The 21,819-nt window shown below is 33.4% G+C and overlaps 1 protein-coding gene across 1 annotated transcript; it reads right to left on the bottom strand.

The window, feature by feature from the left end:
• Positions 1 to 1,071: 1,071 nt before the first annotated feature.
• LOC125661825 (BTB/POZ domain-containing protein 2-like) lies at positions 1,072 to 19,406 on the bottom strand. Its single transcript, XM_048893939.2, has 3 exons — positions 18,983 to 19,406; positions 17,389 to 17,645; positions 1,072 to 2,599 (listed from the first exon to the last, which is right to left on the bottom strand). Exons 2-3 carry the CDS (start codon positions 17,643 to 17,645, stop codon positions 1,564 to 1,566), a joined length of 1,293 nt encoding a protein of 430 aa, XP_048749896.2. The 5' UTR covers positions 18,983 to 19,406; the 3' UTR covers positions 1,072 to 1,563.
• Between the last annotated feature and the right edge of the window lie 2,413 nt (positions 19,407 to 21,819).

Below are 21,819 nucleotides of genomic sequence, written 5' to 3' on the forward strand. Positions count from 1 at the left end.
GTTGTATGCGGGACGCTCGAGAATATTTCACTCATATAGAGACGTCAACAATGACGGTGAAGGGCTGCAAAATTTAAGGCTATGCTCGGCGCTTACGACCTTGGAGAATTGAGGGGTATTTATGATGCCAACCTGTTCTGCCACAGGGCTTCTAATTTTGCGGCGTTATTGATTGATTGCGGTCTTACGCCGCTTTGGCAAAATTTCAGTCATTTTACGGCGGAGTCATCCGACGGACCGCCCCATTTAGTCACCTCTTACAATAAGCAAGGTGAACTGAGGACCTATTCTAACCCGGATCCCCACGGGATTATTTAACCCGGGCCTCACGGTTGAGAATCGAGTGCCCCAATACGCTGGTTTCGAGATACATCCAAGTTATTTCCCTTTGGAGAACTCTCATATATAGTGAGGTGCGAAACAGTTTGCTTACACGCGGGACAGGGACTAATATTCATCCCTGCGTACGTGAATGTACTCGTAAGTTTCTCATACACTGTTAGATCACCCAAATTCGACTGATACACAAACTAAGTAAGTTATAAATATTTAGGGAGTAATTAAATACATAGAATTCTTATTACATGTATATCACATAATTTCGTTGGTCATAAGTCCATATCTAAAATATTACTTGCAAATATGACATTGGTTTTATGATTCCACTTTAGTAAAACATTTCTTTCGATAGTATTTAGTATTTCCCACATTTACATATTAAAAGAGAAGCCGCTTTTAATACATTTCATCGTCTTCCTCGCTGATTGTAGGTCCACTCTGTCCCACTTAGTCATTCAAAGTTCCACTAAATGCACCTCCTACACAGAAGAGTTCGTATCTCGATATTGGCGTGTTGATAGACTACTTGTAACTAAATACAATTTATTGAAACTTGAATTAAAATGGCCATTTTAGTTCGACTAAGCATTCATAATCTCAGTACTGGACACCGATGTAGTACAGAGACATAAAACCATGACTAACCCTTGTCTGTATTTTGGTTCCTGTAGAAATACAGACGTAAAAATGACTGGACATGTCATTAGTTAAAATAATAACAATAAATACGTCTACTTTACAAAAGTATTTACTCAGGGTGATGGCATTGAGGACATGCAGTTTCAGAACACTGTGATATGTTTACAGTAAATGTGTAAATTGTTAAAGAAACATATGTCCATGATGTAAAAAGGTATACCGATAATTTTTAATTCATTGTGAGAAATGATTGTGTTAAGTGTTCCAAAAGTTATACCTGAATGTGTAAAGCAGTAAAATTGACAATTAAGTCTGGAATATGATATGTAGAAAAAAGCCTTTAGATTAATGACACCTGGCCCCAGGATCATGAAACATCTTAAGCTTAAGTCAAAAACTGAATATTGTGATGAAATGATTGAGAAGTCAATCATTCCAAAATAAAATTGCTATTCAATATTGTTTCATTGAATTTCTAGTGTCTGCAAATTAAGAGTTTCAGTTCAAAAGTAATGAATATTTTACAGGTGATTGACATTTTGACTTAAGTCTGAGTTTGTTACATGATCCTGGGGCCTGGATTAATTACAAAGAGCAGACCAATCCTGGAAACTGTTCCAGACTACCCGACGGGAACATATTGTCGTCGCAGCTTTCATTGAATTCGAATTCAACGCCATGTTCTGTGACATACCATCCGTAATGTTCACCACTCCAGCTGTCGGGTCCCTTTAGACATACCCAGGCACTGTATGTCACATCAGGGACTAGACACACCGGTTCCGGTAATGGGATAGTAAATTTTGTATCTGAGGATTCTCTTTTATATATTGTTTGAACAGGTACAGTTGATATTTCTTTTGAGTTTTCAAATAGTTTTGCCTCTATCTTGTATGTGTAGGGGATAGACACTCCACCCCACATAACGAAACCATGAATTCTAACATTCTTATTCACTCTGATATCTATAATATCTGGTTGGTTGCTCCCATTTGACCGAATTTCTGTACAAGGAAGTTGTCCACGTAAAACATAAAAAATTCTACATTTTCGTTCTCCTAGATTGAATTTTGTATTGTTTTTATCCAAATTGCCAACAATTACTTGCTGCAGATTCAATTTCTCTTGCGCATCAAGTATTTCCCGGTTGCAGATATTTTTAACAAAAGGTTCTATATTCATGAAAGGAAAACGAATGAGATAAATCAGGTTCCCCATTATAGATCGAATATTCTGATCAGTTTTCTCCATCCCCGCTTTATCACACTGATTTTCCGACCATTTTATAAGAAACTGATAAATGTCCGGCTCCTCCATGGCGATAAACTCGAGGGAAAGAATGTATTCAAGGGTTTCTGTTGTTAAGTCTAAAGAAGATGACTTCGAATTCAAGAGAGGAAAAGGATGTGACTGAATGAAACTCTTACACTTCTGCAGGAGATCTTCAAAGTTGAATAATTTTGCACTTTCTAAGATAATCAAAACAGTTTCGTTCGTAATATTTTGATCCAGGTATGATTTTATTTTTGTCACTAAATCATCAACTCCGTATTTGTCTGCGGCATACAAGACAGAGGTTACTGTGTCCGGGCATAAATCGACGTCCCCACAGTATACAAATCTGAAATACAGAACAACAATGATGATATATTACAGTTTAAATAGGGCATGCATATCTAAACCACTACTTAGGTACTATTAGCTTATTCATTACGATATACTGACAATGTTTTTCGTCATTACAACCTATCATTGGGTCAATTGTTGACTGAGGTGTTTCATACCGATTGTTAGGCCGTTCTTGGCACACTGATTTTGACTGCGGATAACCCCGTGTACCTGATCAAAATATAGGGCTCACAGCTGGTGTGACCGGTCAACAGGGGATGCTTACTCCTCCTAGGCACCTGATCCCACCTCTGGTGTGTCCAGGGATCAGTGTTTGCCCAACTATCTATTTTGTATTGCTTATAGGAGTTATGAGATTGATCACTGTTCGTTATCTTCACCTTGCATTCAGTAAGTGAAAGGAAAAGTTTAATGCCATTTCTTAAACAGTAGTTCCGTGGGGGTCCGGGTTAGAATAGGTCCTCAGTAGCCTTTGTGTGTCGTAAGAGACGATTAAATGGGGCGGTCCATCGGATGAGACCGTAAAAACTCGTGTCAGAGCAGGTATGGCACGATAAAGATCCTTCCCTGCTCAAAGGCCGTAAGCGCCAAGCATAGGCCTAAATGTTGCAGCCCTTCACCGGTAATGGTGACGTTTCTATATGACTGAAAAAATCTCAAGCGGGACGTTATACAGTTACAATCAATCAATCTTAATCTGCTCATCCTTATGCAAACGTGAATATTGTTATTGACATTTCAGTTAAGTCTGACAACCACACAATGTAAATTCTTTAAATATTATCAACAGGTATGTTCTGTTTTAAGGTTTATATTCCATGTCTTATGACGTAACAGTATGGAACGGACAGTTATCCATGTCTCTTCTCACCATTACGGGCAGTACATTATTCAAGTGACAACCACAATCACAGCATTTAACAACATATGTTTAAATCAAATGTGGATTATAAAAAAAATGAACGTTTAATAGATTTGAAATCGCAAAACTTTTCAAAATCAACAATATATCAAAACGTATGACTTTTCAACACATTATACGACTATTCATTACGATATTTTAAAGACTAGGTTGTATGCACCATATACAGTTGCTTCTTCAGCTAAAAATGGAAAAAGAAAATATTCATAAAATTCAGTAGTGACCAGTTATCCAAAGATTATTTTGGTAAACACCACTCTGATTCCATACACATGTACTCTGTAGTTGAAATTGAAAATATGCATGAATTATTCATTGAATATATTTTCGTAGTCTTTGATGATTGGGTTTTCTAACAGTCTGGTGTAATTCTCATGGACACGGATTATGCTTCTTTCTTAGCTGACATGTTTTTATATTCTTATGAGAAATAATCTATTCAAGTCTCTACATGAGTAGATACAAATCCATTACGGTGGCCTCCAACTCGAACAATCCTCAATTTCATCCATATGTTGATTCGATATATCCTAATGAACTCAAAATAAGTACTCAGAGTACCCTAGATGCAAATATCTTCAATAATATATCTAGATATTAATCAGAAGTGGACGACTTTGTGGTGTCTTTTATTTCGAATTCATGGGAATATATCGTATCGACAAAATTAGTATTGTTGATAAAACATCATCAATATATCTACATGTATTGAAGGCCACGGCAAGAGATTTTCTCTTCATACGTAGAAAGTTTTGAATAAATTCTGCTTCATGAGAATATAGATACACATCAGTTAACAAAGTGGTACAATTTATGCTCATGGTAGTTCAAAAAACTGTTGGAAGACCTGATCACCAAGGACTACGAAAATATTGACACTGAGGAACTCATGCATAATTTGAATTTCAACTTCAGAGTACTTGTTCGTGGAATCCGAGTGGTGTTAACAGAGTAATATTTTGGATGATGGATCACTAAATATGAATATTTCCGTTTTCCATTGTGGTTGAAGAAACAACTGTCTTTAATTTATCGTGAGGAATGGTCGTGTAAAGTGTTGAAAAGTAATACGTTTTGATATTGTTGATTTGAAAAAAGTGTTGCGATTTCAAGTTCCCACATTTGATTTACACCACAAACGTAGTGAAATATTACGTTTGAAGTTTCTCCTTCATAGCTGTTAATATTTTCATAAGGAGCAAAGATAGGGGCTTGGTAGAACATTTAATGCATCTTTGTAAGGGTTCTTATGAAGTGTAGGGATCGTTTAGGGATCCAGTATAGTATATTATAACTCATATTCATCAGACCCATCGAGTGGAATATTGAATGTGTCTAAAACTGAAGTATGGTTTTCAAGAATTTTGTCTTTTGAACGGGCAGTTGGAGTATAAGTACGATTACCAAAAGTGGAATTAATGTCAACTTCGTTTAAGATACAGTTGACATAACTAGTCTTACAAAGACGATGTTGTTACTAGCTTTGTCAGCCGGAACTAAACATATTCCTCATGTAATCTATCTAATTCTTTTTATCACGTCTGGTTTGCTAAACACAAAAGGATAGATGGTACGCACTTTTGTTTTGATTTGTTTTATGTGGTATCTTAATATTCCTCTCATACTTTTAATCCATTTTGACAATGTATCAAGTCCTTTTTCATATTTAATCCATCATTTTGGCACAGTTTTCGACATGATTCAAAATGGAGATGATATTTTGTCGCCAATCAATACACCGAGGTTCTCTGTCTTAAGACCTTTTAAAATAAGTGATTTGAGGTCCTCATTTTCAACTATATCAACATCCCCGGTAATGACATGTCCAGCTGGACAATAGTTTAAAGAAGATGAAGAACAAGAGCACGTTGGTGGATTACGTATAAAATGGTCTATATCTAAGCACTGCAAAGTTTGTTTACAATTAAGAGGGTTTCCATTATGATATCAGGCAGAGGTCGGCACATGCTATCTCTCAGATTTTCATGAAACTTTGTGCACAGGTTCCTACTGACCCCAATATGAAATTTGCCAAATAAAAAGTTTCTATCATGTTTAGTTTGGGTTCAACATGGAAAAATAACTTTGAGATAATTTTCGGTGCAAAAAGGTCACGAAATATTTGAAAAAAGTGCTATGTTTGAACAGCTCTAAAATGTCATATAACTAAAAATTAGAGAAAAGCAATATTTTATATGTTAGATATACACTATATGCAATAACTAAGAGGGTTTTTGTGTGTATATTCATCCAATGAATGAATTTATTAATTGTTAAAATTGCACATATTTCACACCAATATATATTACAAAATAATGATCAAAATATAAGATCTCACAAAACCCAATACAATGTCTCAAAAGAAATAGATTATGTATAACCAGAAACTTGAAGAGGTGTATTTCAAGTTACAAAAATAAATTCAGTGGGAAAAGCAAGGTTTGATGGTGAAAAGTTGAACTGAAATCTCAAAATTTTCAATAAGTGCAAAAAGGTCAACTACTTAAATGATGATTGTTGAACTACATAAATAGAAATAAATATGAAGTAGATATAACAAATCAATGATTAAATGATTAAAATTCATGAAAAATTACTAGAACATATGAACATTCAGAAATAAATTTCATGTCTTTGTATACATTATATGTAAAAAAGGCAAAAAAAAAAAAAAATGCCTATGTAATTCATTGTATAAAATTTTACAATGTTGATTTTTAGAGGTCATTTCTGACACAGGATTTGAGATAATAGTCAATTAATTAACACACATATAGGAAGTTAAAATTATCAGTAAATCAAATTTTAATAAATTGCCTATCATGAAGAATCTAAATTCATTCACTCACATTACAAACTTGACATTGGCAGATCCCGAGGGGGTTGGGGGGGGGGAGGGAGGGGTAGAAAACACCCTCTCCTTTTCTCTGGGACATCTAGATAGTTATTTAGCATTAACCAGAAATTTTTTGACTCTCTTGTAAAGCATTTCCCTTTGCATTCATGAAATAACATGCCATATTCCATTTTCTGCCTACATCAGATTGGCAGACTTGCTTTAATGCATGTTTACTCTGATCCTGAAATATATATTGACCACTTCCAGATACACAAAATGTTTGTTGAATTTTACCCAGTGACAGAAAATGTTCATAAAGTATCTTCAACTGATGCATAAAAGGTTACATGTAACTAGCAATCAATAATAAACATATTTACTTTATCAATTCATCGGATATGACCTAATGCAGATTTTAGATAATTTTTCTGGACCCCCCCCCCTTCAAATCAATGTCTCTGTCTCTGTTTAACAAATGACAATAAACAAATCATGTCTTAATGCCTGGTACTTAGTAGCATGGTTTGCAAAGTAAGAGCTAGTGCATATTTCTGACATTTGTTACAAACAAACTTTCCCCCTAGAAATTACGAAAATTGGCACTGAATTTATATTGATACATGTATATTAACAATTGATACATTTCACAGTATGGAATCTTATTTTGCCACCCCACCACTCTCTTCTAATTTATGTCTAATGCCATAGCAGTGTTTCTTTTGAATATTGGTTCACAAACAGGAATAAAATTTGTCACTTCAAAAATTGAAATATGCTGCAACCATAGAGTTAAAGTAGGTCATCATTTGATTATCTTTGTCAGCTGCAAAGTGTTTCTGTGAAATAACTGTCAACATATCTAGATTGAAGTGGAGCTATGAGTTCTGCAATTCCCCTTATAACTTCACAAGTCTTTTGTCTGTAGTAATTCTGTGTTCTCTCCAAAGCCTCTTCCTATCTTGGACTCAGCTGATATCTAAATAACAACAGTTGTGTAAATTAATGGAAATAAAATGATGAACATGTTTAAATAGCACTGTAAGCAATGCACTAAGAAAGTCAAGATCATATGTTTGATATAGTCACAAGGTCAAAGGTCATGATATAAAATAAATTCTGGTCATTAGGCATTTCATGTGAAACAAACTAACCCAATACCTTATCCCTCAAGATATAACAGATCTGGTAATAATGAATGTTTTTCAAAAGTAGGTCAACATGGTCAAAGTCAGAAGTTCAAAAGTAAAGCTCTTTTCATTAGTAATCTATAATATGTGAAATCTATATCAAAGCCCAATCTAAAGTGGCTGAGAAACTATATACCAATTTAAAGTTTTTGAAAATCATGCTATTTTAAAGACTAAGGTCAGGTACTAAATTAAAAGTCTGGTAATAAAGAATATACATATTTTGTATATCTTTATGTAAAATATCAATATAATAAAATCTGGGTTAAACTTCAAAACCAAGGTCACAATATCAAACAGCATGGTATCAAATGAAAGTTCTTGCCATAAGATATCTAAATACTAAACATAAAAGACTAGACTACCTTATATATAGTTCAGGAGAATTGCCTACTGTAGGTTATATTTTGTTAAAAGTAGGCCAAGCACAAAAGTAAAAAAAAAATTGATATCAAAAGAAATGTCTTATTATGCAAGGTGAAGATAACGAACAGTGATCAATCTCATAACTCCTACAAGCAATACAAAATAGATAGTTGGGCAAACACGGACCCCTGGACACACCAGAGGTGGGATCAGGTGCCTAGGAGGAGTAAGCATCCCCTGTTGACCGGTCACACCCGCCGTGAGCCCCACATCCTGATCAGGTAAACGAAGTTATCCGCAGTCAAAATCAGTGTGCCAAAATAATAAGGAATAAAAATATGAGAGCCTTATTACTAACATGAGCAAGTTCCAGATAGATATTGCCCCCCCCCCCCTCCCGACATTAGTCATGGGTGCATAGAAATGAAAAATGAATCAACACAAATTAGGAACATTTGCAGTTTGAAAGGATTTAGTGTGGCCCTGCTAACCTTGAAAAGAATTTGTTTTAATTTCCTGTATATTCCCACATCATACTTTGATCTCCTCCATACCCTAATTCTTTAGCCTTCAGCTCAGGTGAGCTAAAAAAAAACAAAAAAACTATATATTCATTGATTCAAAAATGAAACCACATTCTGATTTCAAAACATCACCTCTGACTTATATATATATGTATATATATACGAGCTAGTATTTGAAATTATCTAAACAAGAATTGTCTGAAGAGAGTTTAAAACTTGTCGATTGGGTTAAAATCTTTTATAACAGTCATGAATTAAAAATGCATGTATGTGTTGTGTGTGGCATGGTGACATCACATAAAACTTCAATATGAAGGGTCAAGGTCGTAAGTTAAAAATGTTACTATCATATGACATGAAGGAACACACATTTCTGAAATATCCAACCCCCATCTCTAACCATTCTTATGTTATTGTCAAAGTTAAAGTTTTTATATTCTACATGTATGTCTGTCAAGTGAGTTAAAACAAAAGGATTGTGACATCATAACATTGGATGCCTTTGGTCAGGATTTGTCTCAAGAAATATACATGTCAAATGTGGAATTAAGCTCATATCTGTAATAGTTCTAAACTTACATAATTTATGAATTATGACAATATGACAAGGTCAGATGTACCATGTTCTGAATTTAAAATCTTTTGATTGAAATAAATAAATATACTCACTGATACAGTCTGATAATTGGCTTGCAGTAGGGGTGATTTGACTATAATTATTAATGAAGTGGGCGTTGTATTCATTATCGAGCTTTGGTAATTGGTATATACATGTATGTCACAGACACACTAATACACTTTAGTACCTGTGTGCATGCAAATAAATCATCAGATTTTGTGTCATGTTAAACCATCTGAATTTTATAATCCATTCAGCTTAAATGTAGAGAAATTAATGATATACATCAACATGTAACACACACCCCACCCCCACCCACACATAATGGTTCTTATAGTTGCATAATTACATGAATAAATATATATCATTATTTTTTTTATATTTATATTTATTATTCGGTTTTTGTCACATACATACATGTACATTTACTACCCTCTCACACTGATTCATTCATCCTTTAATAGTTATTAAATCTAGGAATCCAAAAAACAAACACATGTGAAAAGTAGCTAGTAAAAAAAAATCAGTCAAAAATAATCTGATATAATTTTAATATATATTATTTTTTATGCATGCATGCTGATATGTACATAGCTTGCAGGACAATAAACACTTTTCACCACTTTCATCTTGTTTTTGTGTGATTCTATTGTTCCTTAATTCAATGATTTGTGGATAAACATTGTGTTGTAGTACAGATTTTAAAAATCCCTACATTAACCCCCCCCCCGATTGATTTAATGGTTTTTTTACTGTGGGGATTTATCATTTTAATCATTAAAATTTTAAAAAGAATCATTTCATCAAATGAATTGTTTGCATTGACACATCATGAGAACTTGCATCAAAATTGTCTAGCAATCAAAGACAGTTTTCAAAGAAAAATAACAGAGAAAATTCGACATTTATACTTACCACTTCCAACGGGAACAAATATTTCCCTTGAAACATTGAAGTTTACTGCTCTGTCTGCTTTACACTTTCCTTTGTGTAGTAGATAACAACATTTGGTGGTGGTTGCCTCCAGTAAATCCCAAAAGAATCGCAATGACCTCGGCATACTAGTAAGCATCTGCACCGTGCACGATAGTTTAAACAGTTAAACTTTTACGTCGAATTCGAAGTACTCCGATCTGTACAGCAGGGGGTCTATCTCGGTTGAATATTACACGCAGTTCCAACTTTAAAATATCTTGAATATCCACTTATGTCTTTTGAACAATTATTAAGGATTGACAAGTCCCTAAAAGAAGGACCACTCCTAGAAAAACTTCACGTTTCTATCACTTGTCAGCCATATCTGTTTACCCACGTAACTTTGATAAGGTCCGGGCTGAATATTTATTTTTCACCATCAAATTTTAAAAAAAATTAATTCCACGTTTACACTTGATAAAAAAAATCGAGATAAGTGAAAAATGTTCTAAATAAATACTGTTTTCTTCGGGGAAGTCACGTGATGAGCTAAGGTACGGACGTACTTTTTTTGCTCCGTCAATTTGACCGTCATTTTCACTCTTTAATTCGAGAAATTAATGCGATTTTCTCAGAGTTTGGAGTTTGGATAGATAGTGTATATATTTCTTGACTCTTGACACAATTTCTCAAGGTGATCTTGTTTTTGGACTGTTTTTGTGAATTTACACCTGTGCTGAGCGTGAATAGGTGTTCACAATCTACTCACGGTGCCTGTGTTTTTCGAACGGCGTTTCAGAGTCTCATAGTGTCTAAGATAACGAAATTATGGAGTGGACACAAACTCTTAAGCCAGCTTATATGCGGAACAGAGACATTCAAACAACAAAAAGTAAATATTTCACCGACTTTGACATTGCAGAAGCCGCGAGCGCAACAGTCTCGGATGTGATATGTGTACAAAGAGATAGAGATCTGTGGAGGATCTACATAAAGTCTGCGGAGAGTAGATCGAAATTAGTTACTGAAGGATTCTCACTTGGAAGCAGATCAATCCAGGTTTATGACACGAACCCATTCTCTGCGGGTACAGACTCTCCTGATGAGAAAGTTGTTCGAGTCCTAATTAAAGGTATACCTCTATCGGTTGAAGATTCATGTATTAAAAAGATGCTCAAAGGCTTAGGTCTAGGAGTAGAATTAACAAGTGATATCAAATATGAAAAAATCAGACATCCTAAAACCCACAGAATGACTGAAATATTAAATGGAAATCGTTTTGTGTATATGTCGCCTCTAGAGAATGGAAAATTCCTTCCACGCTCTGCGTCATGTGCAGGTTTACGCTGTACCATATCTCACAAAGGCCAACCCCTACGGGAACGAAAGAAGCAGTGCACAAACTGCTGGGCAGATGACCATTACAAAAATGCTTGCGAATTCGAGCAGAGTTGTAGAATATGCAAGCTACCAAGTCACTTTCCGGGATCGGATAAATGCAGATCATATGTCACTCACCAGGAGGACATAGTATGCTTCTCTGGAAAAGATAACCCTCTTTCAAATTTCTTCCCTACTGAGTTAAAGGTTTTTGGGCAAACATATCCTTCAGCCGAACATGCTTTCCAACACATCAAATCCTTACGTTCTGGTGATCTTAACCGTGCAGAAGCCGTAAGTAAAGCTGAAACCGCCTTAGATGCCAAACGTGTAGGAGGTCAGGTCCTGGAATCTGATGCTTGGATTACATCTAAAGACTCCGTTATGCGGGAAATACTGGAATCTAAACTACAGCATTGTTCACAATTCAGAAGTGCTTTAAAAAAAATCAGAAAATCCGATATTCTGGTGGAATCGACGTGGGATACTTATTGGGGTAGCGGGCTGAACGTGACCGGAACATCTCATACTCTAATGCAACATTGGCCAGGTGAAAATAAGCTTGGACGTATCCTCGACGGCATGGCAGCCAAATTGCAGCGTACGGACGAAAATTCAGCTACCAACAATTCCTCTAGATCAACAAGAAACAAGCAGGGCAAAAAACAGAGTTAAGTCTACCAAACAAACAAAAAAAAAAACAAAAAAAAAAAAAAAAAAACCGCTAGTCAGTCATACGCATGAACAAGTTAAATATTATTTCAGTGAACTGCAGGGGTTTAAATACTGCAGAAAAACGTATAAAATTTTATACCTGGATTAATGATAGCTGTTTTGATGTAATATTTATGCAAGAAACCCACTATATTGAAAAAAATGTACTAAATTATGATGCAAGGTGGAAAGGTATATCAATACATTGCTTTTCCGATTCAATTTTCAGTAGAGGAGTTTCAATATTATTTAATAAAGATTTGAATTTCAAAATACTAAATATACATAAATCTAATGAAGGCAGGAAACTCATGGTTAACATAGCATATGATGAAAAAATTATTACATTAGTTAATTTATATGCTCCAAACGATATCAATTATAGATGTGATTTTTTTAAACGGGCTAAAGAATGGATTAGTAAATATACAGCAAATTTTGATAATCTATTGATATGTGGTGACCTTAATTGCTCAACAGAAAATGAATCAGATAAAAGTGTTATAATTTTAAAACAACTACTGAACAAGCTCGATTTACACGACATGTGGAAAACTATGAAAAGCGGAAAAAAAGGATATTCATGGTGTAACGGAGTAAATATCCCAACTAGTAGAATAGATTATATTTTACTATCCGATACCTTTTGTTTTCAATGTGAAAATATAAGGCTTCAAAACATTCCTGGTTCACACTCAAACGGTACTAGGATGTCTGATCATAAGTGTTTAATTTTTTCTTTGATTGTAAATGAAAACCTTAGAGGTCCAGGATACTGGAAATTTAACACATCTTTAATTGAAAATGAAACCTTCATGAACGAAATGAATACATTCCTGAAAAACTATAATTTCGATAAAGAAAATGCACTAGATTCATGGGAAAATTTGAAAAGGAATATAAAAACAAAATGTATAAATTTATCGAAAAATATATCTAAATCTTACAAAAACAAAATAAATTCTATTCAAGGAGAAATAAGTAAGATAGAAGACTTGCCATATGAAAAAATAGATATGAATAGAAAAAGAAAATTAGAAAATGAATTGACAGAATTAATAAACAAAAAGGCAAAAGGTGCACAGGTAAGATCAAGGGCAAAATGGATTGAAGAGGGAGAAAGAAATACCTCTTATTTTTTAAATTTAGAAAAGAGACGACAAATATCAAATGTGATAAAATCATTAAAAAATGAAAAAGGTACAGTTTTTGATGAAGATGAAATATTAGATTCTACATGCAATTTTTATGAAAAATTGTATACATCAAATAATGAAAATGATAATAAAGTGAATGAATATTTAAGTAATATACAATTAGAATATAGTCTAAATGATGAAGAAAAAAATGAATTAGACACCCTTCCCTCACTATCAGAATGTACAGAAACAGTATTCATTATGAAAAAAAATAAATCACCCGGATCTGATGGATTACCGTGTGAATTCTATCAAACTTTCTGGGAAAACATAAAACAACATTATTATTGCACTCTTCAAGAGATCTTCCAAAAGTATACAATGACATATTCACAAAGACTATCTTTAATTACTCTCTTATTTAAAAAAGGAGACCCGCAGAGTCTTAACAATTATAGGCCTATTAGTCTTACAAATACTGATTATAAAATAATAGCTTTTCTTTTAGCTAATAGACTACAAAAAGTGTTGGATAAAGCAATACATGTTAATCAATCAGCTTATATAAAAGGGAGAAATATAGCTCTGAATGCAAGGTTAATTATTGATATTTTTGAATATTGTGAAGAAAATGATATAGAATCAATAATGTTATTTCTTGATTTCCAAAAAGCGTTCGACTCTGTGGAATGGAACTTCATGACGAAAGTTCTTAAAAAATTTAACTTTGGCGAAAACTTTCTCAAATGGGTCAACATACTATACAATAAACCTATATTTAAAATAAAAAATAATGGATGGATGTCCAAAACATGCAATATGCAGAGAGGTATAAGACAAGGATGTCCCATCTCTGCAATATTATTTCTTTTTGTTATAGAAATATTAGCGGTAAATATTAGATCGAATTCAAATATTAATGGATTTCAAAAACCAGGAATGACTAACAGTATTAAGATTATACAACATGCAGATGATTGTACTCTTCCTCTTAAAGATGAAACCTCTCTAGAACATTCTTTAAAAGTCATAGCAAAATTCAGCAATGTTTCGGGTATGTATTTAAATATGTCAAAAACAGAATGTATATTAACGGGTCCTCACAAATATCATTATAAACAAATTAGAAATGTTAACGTAAACAATGATAGCATAAAAACTCTTGGAATTTATATAGGACACAACAAAGAAATATGTTATAAAAACAATTGGACAAAAATTGTAGATGACTTAGAAAAACTGTTTGAATCATGGAAAAAAAGAAAACTAACCATTTTTGGTAAAGTTTGTGTCATCAATAGCCTAGCAATATCAAAGATTATATATGTTGGATCAGTTCTGAGCTTTCCAAATGAAGAAGTAATTAAGAAATTTCAAAGTTTGTTATATAACTATATATGGAACAAAAGAGATAGAATTAAAAGAAATACACAGATTGGAAATGTCCTAAAGGGAGGCATTGGAATTGTCGATGTATCTTTGAAATTAAAATCCATAAAAGTATCTTGGATAAACAGGATTTCAAGCGAGAGAAACTCTCTATTCTTTTTTGTAGATAGTTTGTGCAAAGAAAGAGACTTTGATTTTGAATATCTATGTAAAACAAATATTACGAAATCAAATGATTATCAAATAATGGAACATTTTCCTCTATTCTACAAGGAAATGCTTGTATTTTTCAACGAATGTAAAAAAAATAAAAAACAATTTTATCTGAATGCATTATTGAAAGAACCGTTGTGGTGTAATAAAAATTTTATGTACAAAAACAAGCCAATATTTTTTCATAATTGGCTGAGGAGCGGTTTTAAATTTTTGAATGATATTGTAAATGAAAATGGCATAAAACCTTTGGAATGGTTTGATGACAAACTTATATGTAAAAAAAACTGGATGTGTGAATATATGATTATAAAAACAGTTATAACAAAAACCTTCAAAAGTTATGAATATTCAAATATACGATACGAAAACATTTTTCATGGGAGTACATCATATGATTTATTATGTAAAGGACATGTTAAAGTGTGTGATATCAATTCAAAGTTGATTTACGAAATTCTTTGTCATGAAAAATTTATACCTCCATTACACCAAACATATTACGGAAAGGTTTTTGAAATAACAAAAACGGCTTGGAAATCTATTTATGAACAAAAAATCTTATCCATAAGAGACAGAAGTATATCAGAATTTAATTATAAATTATTAAATAATCTATTGTGTAACAGAGAATTGCTGAAGAAATGGAAGATAGTAGAAAATGATTTTTGTGTCTTTTGCAGAGATGCTAAAGAAAACAATGAACATCTTATCTTAAAATGTAAAAATGTTTCTCATATATGGGACATTGTTAAACAAATTTTAAAATTTGATATATCGTGGAAAACAATTGTGATAGGATTTTACTATGAAAACAATGAAAAGACACTCTTTTTGAATAGCATAATATCTCTTATTGCCTGTAAAATATACAAGTATAAAATGTATTGTAGATTAGATAACAAAGACGAAAAACCTCAAGAAATATGTAACCACATAAAAAGTAAATTGAATTTTTATACAGAAGTGTACACAAAAATTCAGGATAAAAAATATGCTAAAGTTATGAAAGCAATTAAAGACAAATTGTAATTTATACACCTTTGCAGGTATGACTTTTTATAATATGAAACCTGACAAATATCTGTCTATGCACATTTTTAACTATGTTACAATGTGAGTTTATTTTGAACAATTTGAATTGATTACAAACAACTATATTTCTATATCAAATAAAATTTTGTAATAAACCTTTTATATACTGGTATTTTGCAAAAAGTTCCCACTATGAGGAGGGGTCCTGTCCTCCTATAGTGCTGCCATGGGGGTTGTGATATGAACTTTTGAATTGTTAACCCCGCATATGGCAGTTTCAGGTTCTTTATGTACATAATTATATTGTTGTGTTGTTGGTTTTTCCGTAAAAATAAGAACCTTTTTTGCCATAACATGTTAATAAATTTTGTTATATAACAGTATATTATATGTGTGTGTGTTTGTATGTATGCATATATGTTTGTGTTTTCTATATGTAGAAATTTATATGATAAATTTATATATATGTATATGTATGCCTATATACATCTAATCCAAGGGGCCCCTGGCACCCTAGGTAAAGATTATAAGGGGGTCTCTGCGGAGACTTTACCCCGAAATAGTAATGTATTTTGAAATTAAAGACTGATATATGTGGAAAAAAAAAAAAAAAAAAAAAAAAAAAAAAAAAAAAAAATACTGTTTTCTTCGAAAATTACAATTTATGCAAGTTTCGGATCATTTTACATTTTTTACGCCAAAGGAGGTAACTCAAATTACTGGCTTTTTGGCTACTTCTGTCAGTAAATGCTCAACAACAGCATTGTTTCCCAGCAATTTTATTATTTCATCTTAATTATTAAGGAATTTCCTTCAAATATTGTTTATACTTTCTGGACAAATTTTATTGTATTGGGTATTATTTAACTTTACAAAATTATCATTTTTTAGATTATATAGTGTCCTCGAATATATGAAATAGGCCAAGTTTTGGCATCTAACAATGTTTTTTGTGAAATTCACTTTACATACGATAAAATTGGCGTATGACCTTAACTTTTATTGGGTATGAATAAAATTTTGGGGAATTGCATGTGCCAGCCGTATCATAGCTACTGCCTGATATCTCCGTGGACGGCCTCTTAAAAAGTTTGAATGCAATAGTAGAAGTCTATTTGTAGGAAATACTGGGTGCAGACCTGAACTTGGAAAATGTTAAAACACATGATTGAACTCTTTTATGACGCAGAATGTTGGCTAAGTTAATTTTACCATTGCATACGTCTTCAATCGGAGAGACCATTATGTATTTCCACAGGCGTAACGTTACACCTGTAATGTGTGTTACGAACTTAAGATGGTCATGGGTTCTTTTGTTTCTGAAGAAACAATTACGTCACACATATTTTACTTCTGTTTACTTAAACATGAGGGAGGTAAAAGAAATCAAACATCTACGTTTCTTCAAGGCAATGACGGGTTTTCGATGTTGACATTTATGTAAAGGCTTTGTCGGGATGCGGTCCAACTTATATCGTTGATCACATTTTCAAAAGCTAACAATTTCTATAAATATTTAACAAAGCAAGTATTCAATACCGTAACAGCGCATCAAATGAAGACGGCTCGATGTCTGGAACTATGATGTCGTATGATTCCGCCAGGTCGCCATACAGCATGGCATCAAAGACTGGACTTCTGCTGGAGAGAACGTACTTATGCGCGCGTACAAGTTTGCCCTCTTTTCCAACTCTAAATGTGACGTCACAATGGATCTGGTGAGTAAGCATATATCTGTTGCACTCAGCGAGATTGAGACCAGAACGCCAATTGTTTGAATTTTCTGCCAGGGACATCTGTAAATGTCAAGTGTTTATATATTATTAACTAAAGCTTAACTATTTCTAGAGCCCGGTCGTACAAAGTTAACAAATATCCATAATTAAAGTTTTAGTTTCTGATTCACTAACTAAAATTTAACAATCAATGGAATTTTGATTTGTGGGACTGGGTATATAGATATCTGGTATTAGTTATTGCTTACTGAAAACAATTACAATAGTACGATTTAGTACATGTACATAAACAGTAACTAGCAGTGCTGCAGTTTATCAGAATGTGGATGTACATGTGACTATGTGTGTGGAAAATGATAAACTAATGTTGGATAAATATTCATATCATTGACTATTTTGATGTAGGCCTAATTCATTATACGACGTTTTGTAAATATCTAAAATCCATGTTTAAAAATGATACTGGGTTTTTTTTTTATTAATGTTTGCTGACTATGTCGTAATTATGTTTTCTAATCCCATGTGGATCCGGGTTAGAATAGGTTCTCAGTAACCCTTGCTTGTCGTGGATGGCGATTATATGGCCCGGTCCTTCGGATGAGACCGTAAAAACCGAGATCCCGTGTCACAGCAGGTGTGGCACGATAAAGATCCATCACTGCTGAAACGCCATAAGCGACGAGCATATGTCTAATTTTTTTTTTCAGTGGTGACGTCTCCATATGAGTGAAATATTCTCGAGAGGGACGTTAAACAATGTTTAATCAATCAATCGTTGGGATTAATTCTGAACAACTGCCAAAACATTTCCCGATTTCTGATATTTTAATATCAACAATCTAACAATCGTAACCACCCGCCCTATGAAATAAAATGGTCAACTGACTAAGGATTATCTTGTTATCAGCCACACAACAATTACTATATGCATGTCAAAGCCTGTGGTCATCTGTTAATCATGGCAAGCCTGCGTAGCAAATTCTGTCTGTAAACCAGATGGTGAATTATAGTCCAAATCAATTTCCCAAAGTCTATCATCGTTTAAAAGATTTTATTTGCAAAAAAAAAAAAAAACATTAAAAAAACCAAAAACAAAAACAAACACACACACACAAACACCCCCCCCCCCCGAAAAAAGACATTGTGTGAAATACTGTTTATAAGCTTTTAAAGCAATGCTATGTTATCTTTTACATTCCCATTGACTTTCCGTAAGACGTTTCGAATGTGTTGGTGTTTTGTTTTTTTACATTGAATGATTTGCTTTTTTTTTTAAAAATATCTATCCATACAACCTTGCATAGACAATCTTTATGCTATTTATTAGTTTATGATAATTCCTTTACTTTCAGGCTGTTTTTTTAAAATAATGATGGTGAATTTTGTTCACTACTGACCTTGATGCGGTGACATTGATGGACAGCCAAAATTAATCATCTGCTCATAATCCTTTTTATACCAAGTATAAGCACTTAATACTTCTCCATTTAAAAGATGGAGAGCAAAGATATCGAAGAGTGATCATTCTCATAAGTCCTTTAAAGAATAAGACGGAAATAGACACATGAAACAGCAGATGAGATAAGGTGTCTTAAAGAAGTAAGAATCCCCTTTTGTCTGGTTACGATCACCGTGAACCCTATATCTTGATCAGTTAAACGAATAGATCCGTAGTCAAACTTGGTGTGCCACGAACGGCTTAACATTTAGTATGAAACACATCCGACAGCATTTGACCCAATGGCAGGTTGCTTTCCCACATTAGATCACTATAGTGATCATACTATTTGTTGAATTGTTCAATCCCTGGTATTATCAACTAATACCAGTAGTTCGTCTAAATTCTATAGAACTGAAGATATGCATAAAATGCTCTGAAGTTCTCACGTATTGAAACAGTTGAAAAACACAAAACCTCCGTATGCCAACGATAATGTAAGATTGTTACACAGATATAGACAATTGGCAATGGACAACTATTCAATTATAAATCAGATATGGAGTACTCTGGTGCGTCATTTGTTTTACGCTGACTGGGGTAGCAGGATATATCAAATAAACATATCAATAGAATGATTGTTTTAATAGATAAAACGTCGTTGCTACATCTAAATGTCGAGTTAAAGGCCACAAAGGTCACAGTAAGAAATTTAAATTAATTCAGTCTCATGAAAATACAAAATCAGGTCAGGTAATAAAAGAACACAATTCTTGTCCATTGGAATTCTAACAGCCTAGAAAAGCAAAGACTAATTAGATATTATCATTACAGAATTCCAGCATTATTTAGCATCTTTCATAAATTAGCATCTTTTATACATCAATTACAACGTGATGGTTTGTAGAATTGGATAGTCGTAACCAAGGAAAGTAATTTCAGTTTAAACTGTAATTTTTACTAAAACAAAATTACTTTTTAAGGCACACCCTTTCCTCTGCCTTCAACAAATTAGAATGTAATGTAAAATTATAGTACACACATATTGTTTGTATATTACTTTATTAAAAATCCGATCAATAGTTGTTAAGAGTGGTTTTTATTACTTTATATTACTTCAAATTTTATACCTTTGATGAAGGAGTGTTCCTATCATTCTTTTTAATGTTAAAGTCTTTAAAATAGCTTTATGATGCCATGGGATCAACTTGAAAAAAATATATCAAATATTTTCCAAAGTTCCAAATTCTTGCCCACCTACAGTGATATTGTCTCAGGTGAAATAAATATTGAGACGCGTGAATGGCTTAGGCTTCTATAGGGAATAATGTGAGGACAAATTGCTTCTCGGAAAGGAATCGAGGTCCACGTTTTATTAGGCATTGCACATGAACTGACGAAAACAAAATTTCCCTATTTATGTTTCAATGAATTTCCATAGAATTTTTCATTTAATTGAAAACATCCAGTTATTGTAACATTACACTTAAGGCAGTTATAATGTTTTTTCTTCAATGAATATATAAAGTAATACCAATGATATTCAAGTTGTTGAATTATATATTTTATTATATTTGATTAAATAAACTTTACTCAACATACCTTGTGAATGAATTAAAACAGATAACGTCCTTAGATACGATGGTTTGAGACTACAATCTATGGTGGTATGTTCGTGTCATATCACGATAATTCTACGCGGGGGATCTCTACCGACTGTCAACATAATAATTGACAGTTTGAAGAATTCCAAAGTAACTTGTATGGTTTTACTATATGAAATATACACTCAATTGATCCTCCAATCAAGGCAATTTATTTATATATAGGTGAAGTATTTTCATTTTAATTCGGTAACATGTCAACATAATACATAAAATATAACACCAACGATCAATATATATACATGCATAATGATCAGTTGTCAAATATCGGAGGTTTCACCAATTTCCCATAAGTACACCGAATTACCTGCACACTATAATTGATTCAAATTTCTTGCCTGGACCGATGATATTGGTTTCTTGATTTTCTGATTACGTTTTCTCTAAATATCTCTAAAGTCCTGATGGATGTGCAATTCATTATTGTGACGTCACTATTTTATTTGTTGGTTTACGTCCCTTCACAAAACGCTTATTCCTCCTGGGACTCACAACGATTGATTGATTGATTGATTGATTGTATCTTGCTTAATGTCCCTCTCGAGTAATTTCACTCTTATGAAGACGTTACCAATACCGGTGAAGGCTTCAGATTTAGGTCTTTGCTCGGCACTTAGAGCAGTGGGGATTCTTTAGCGTGGCACACCTATTGTGACACGGGACATCTGTTTTAAAGTCATCTCCGAGTACCCGTGACACTCAAACCTAATGCCGAGCCTTTGGCAATGGAACTGCCACTACCTGTTTTAACGACTTTGGTTTGTCGCGGCCGGGATTCAAACCCCGGTCTTCCGGGTACGGGGCGAACGCTCTAACCTCTAGATCACCGCGGTGGTTTACACCGACAGGGCGACTCTCTTTTCATAATGATATGCAATTGGAATTCTGAATACTAGGCTAAACTACAGTATCACCTACATTAAACGTCATGGGTATGATCAAGAATTGAACACCTGATCTGCAGGTTGAGAAACAAGAACTCTAATCGCTGGGATACCCCCCCCCCCCATTGTATAATCAAATACTATATGATAAAACTTGGACTAAAATAACTATCTCATTTTGGTGTAGGTAGAACTTTGTTATACGTATAATGCAAAACAAATCATTCCTTTCAGAATACCCCGCATAT

This window comes from Ostrea edulis, chromosome 8 (genome assembly GCF_947568905.1).
Source record: "Ostrea edulis chromosome 8, xbOstEdul1.1, whole genome shotgun sequence".
Taxonomy (NCBI): Eukaryota; Metazoa; Mollusca; class Bivalvia; order Ostreida; family Ostreidae; genus Ostrea; species Ostrea edulis.

Coding starts and splice junctions, on each gene's coding strand:
- LOC125661825 (XM_048893939.2), bottom strand. CDS start 17,645: ATGTCCCTGGCAGAAAATTCAAACAATTGGCGTTCTGGTCTCAATCTC. Junction 2,600..17,388: donor TCATTTGATGCGCTGTTACG/GTATTGAATACT, acceptor TCTGTATTTCAG/ATTTGTATACTGTGGGGACG.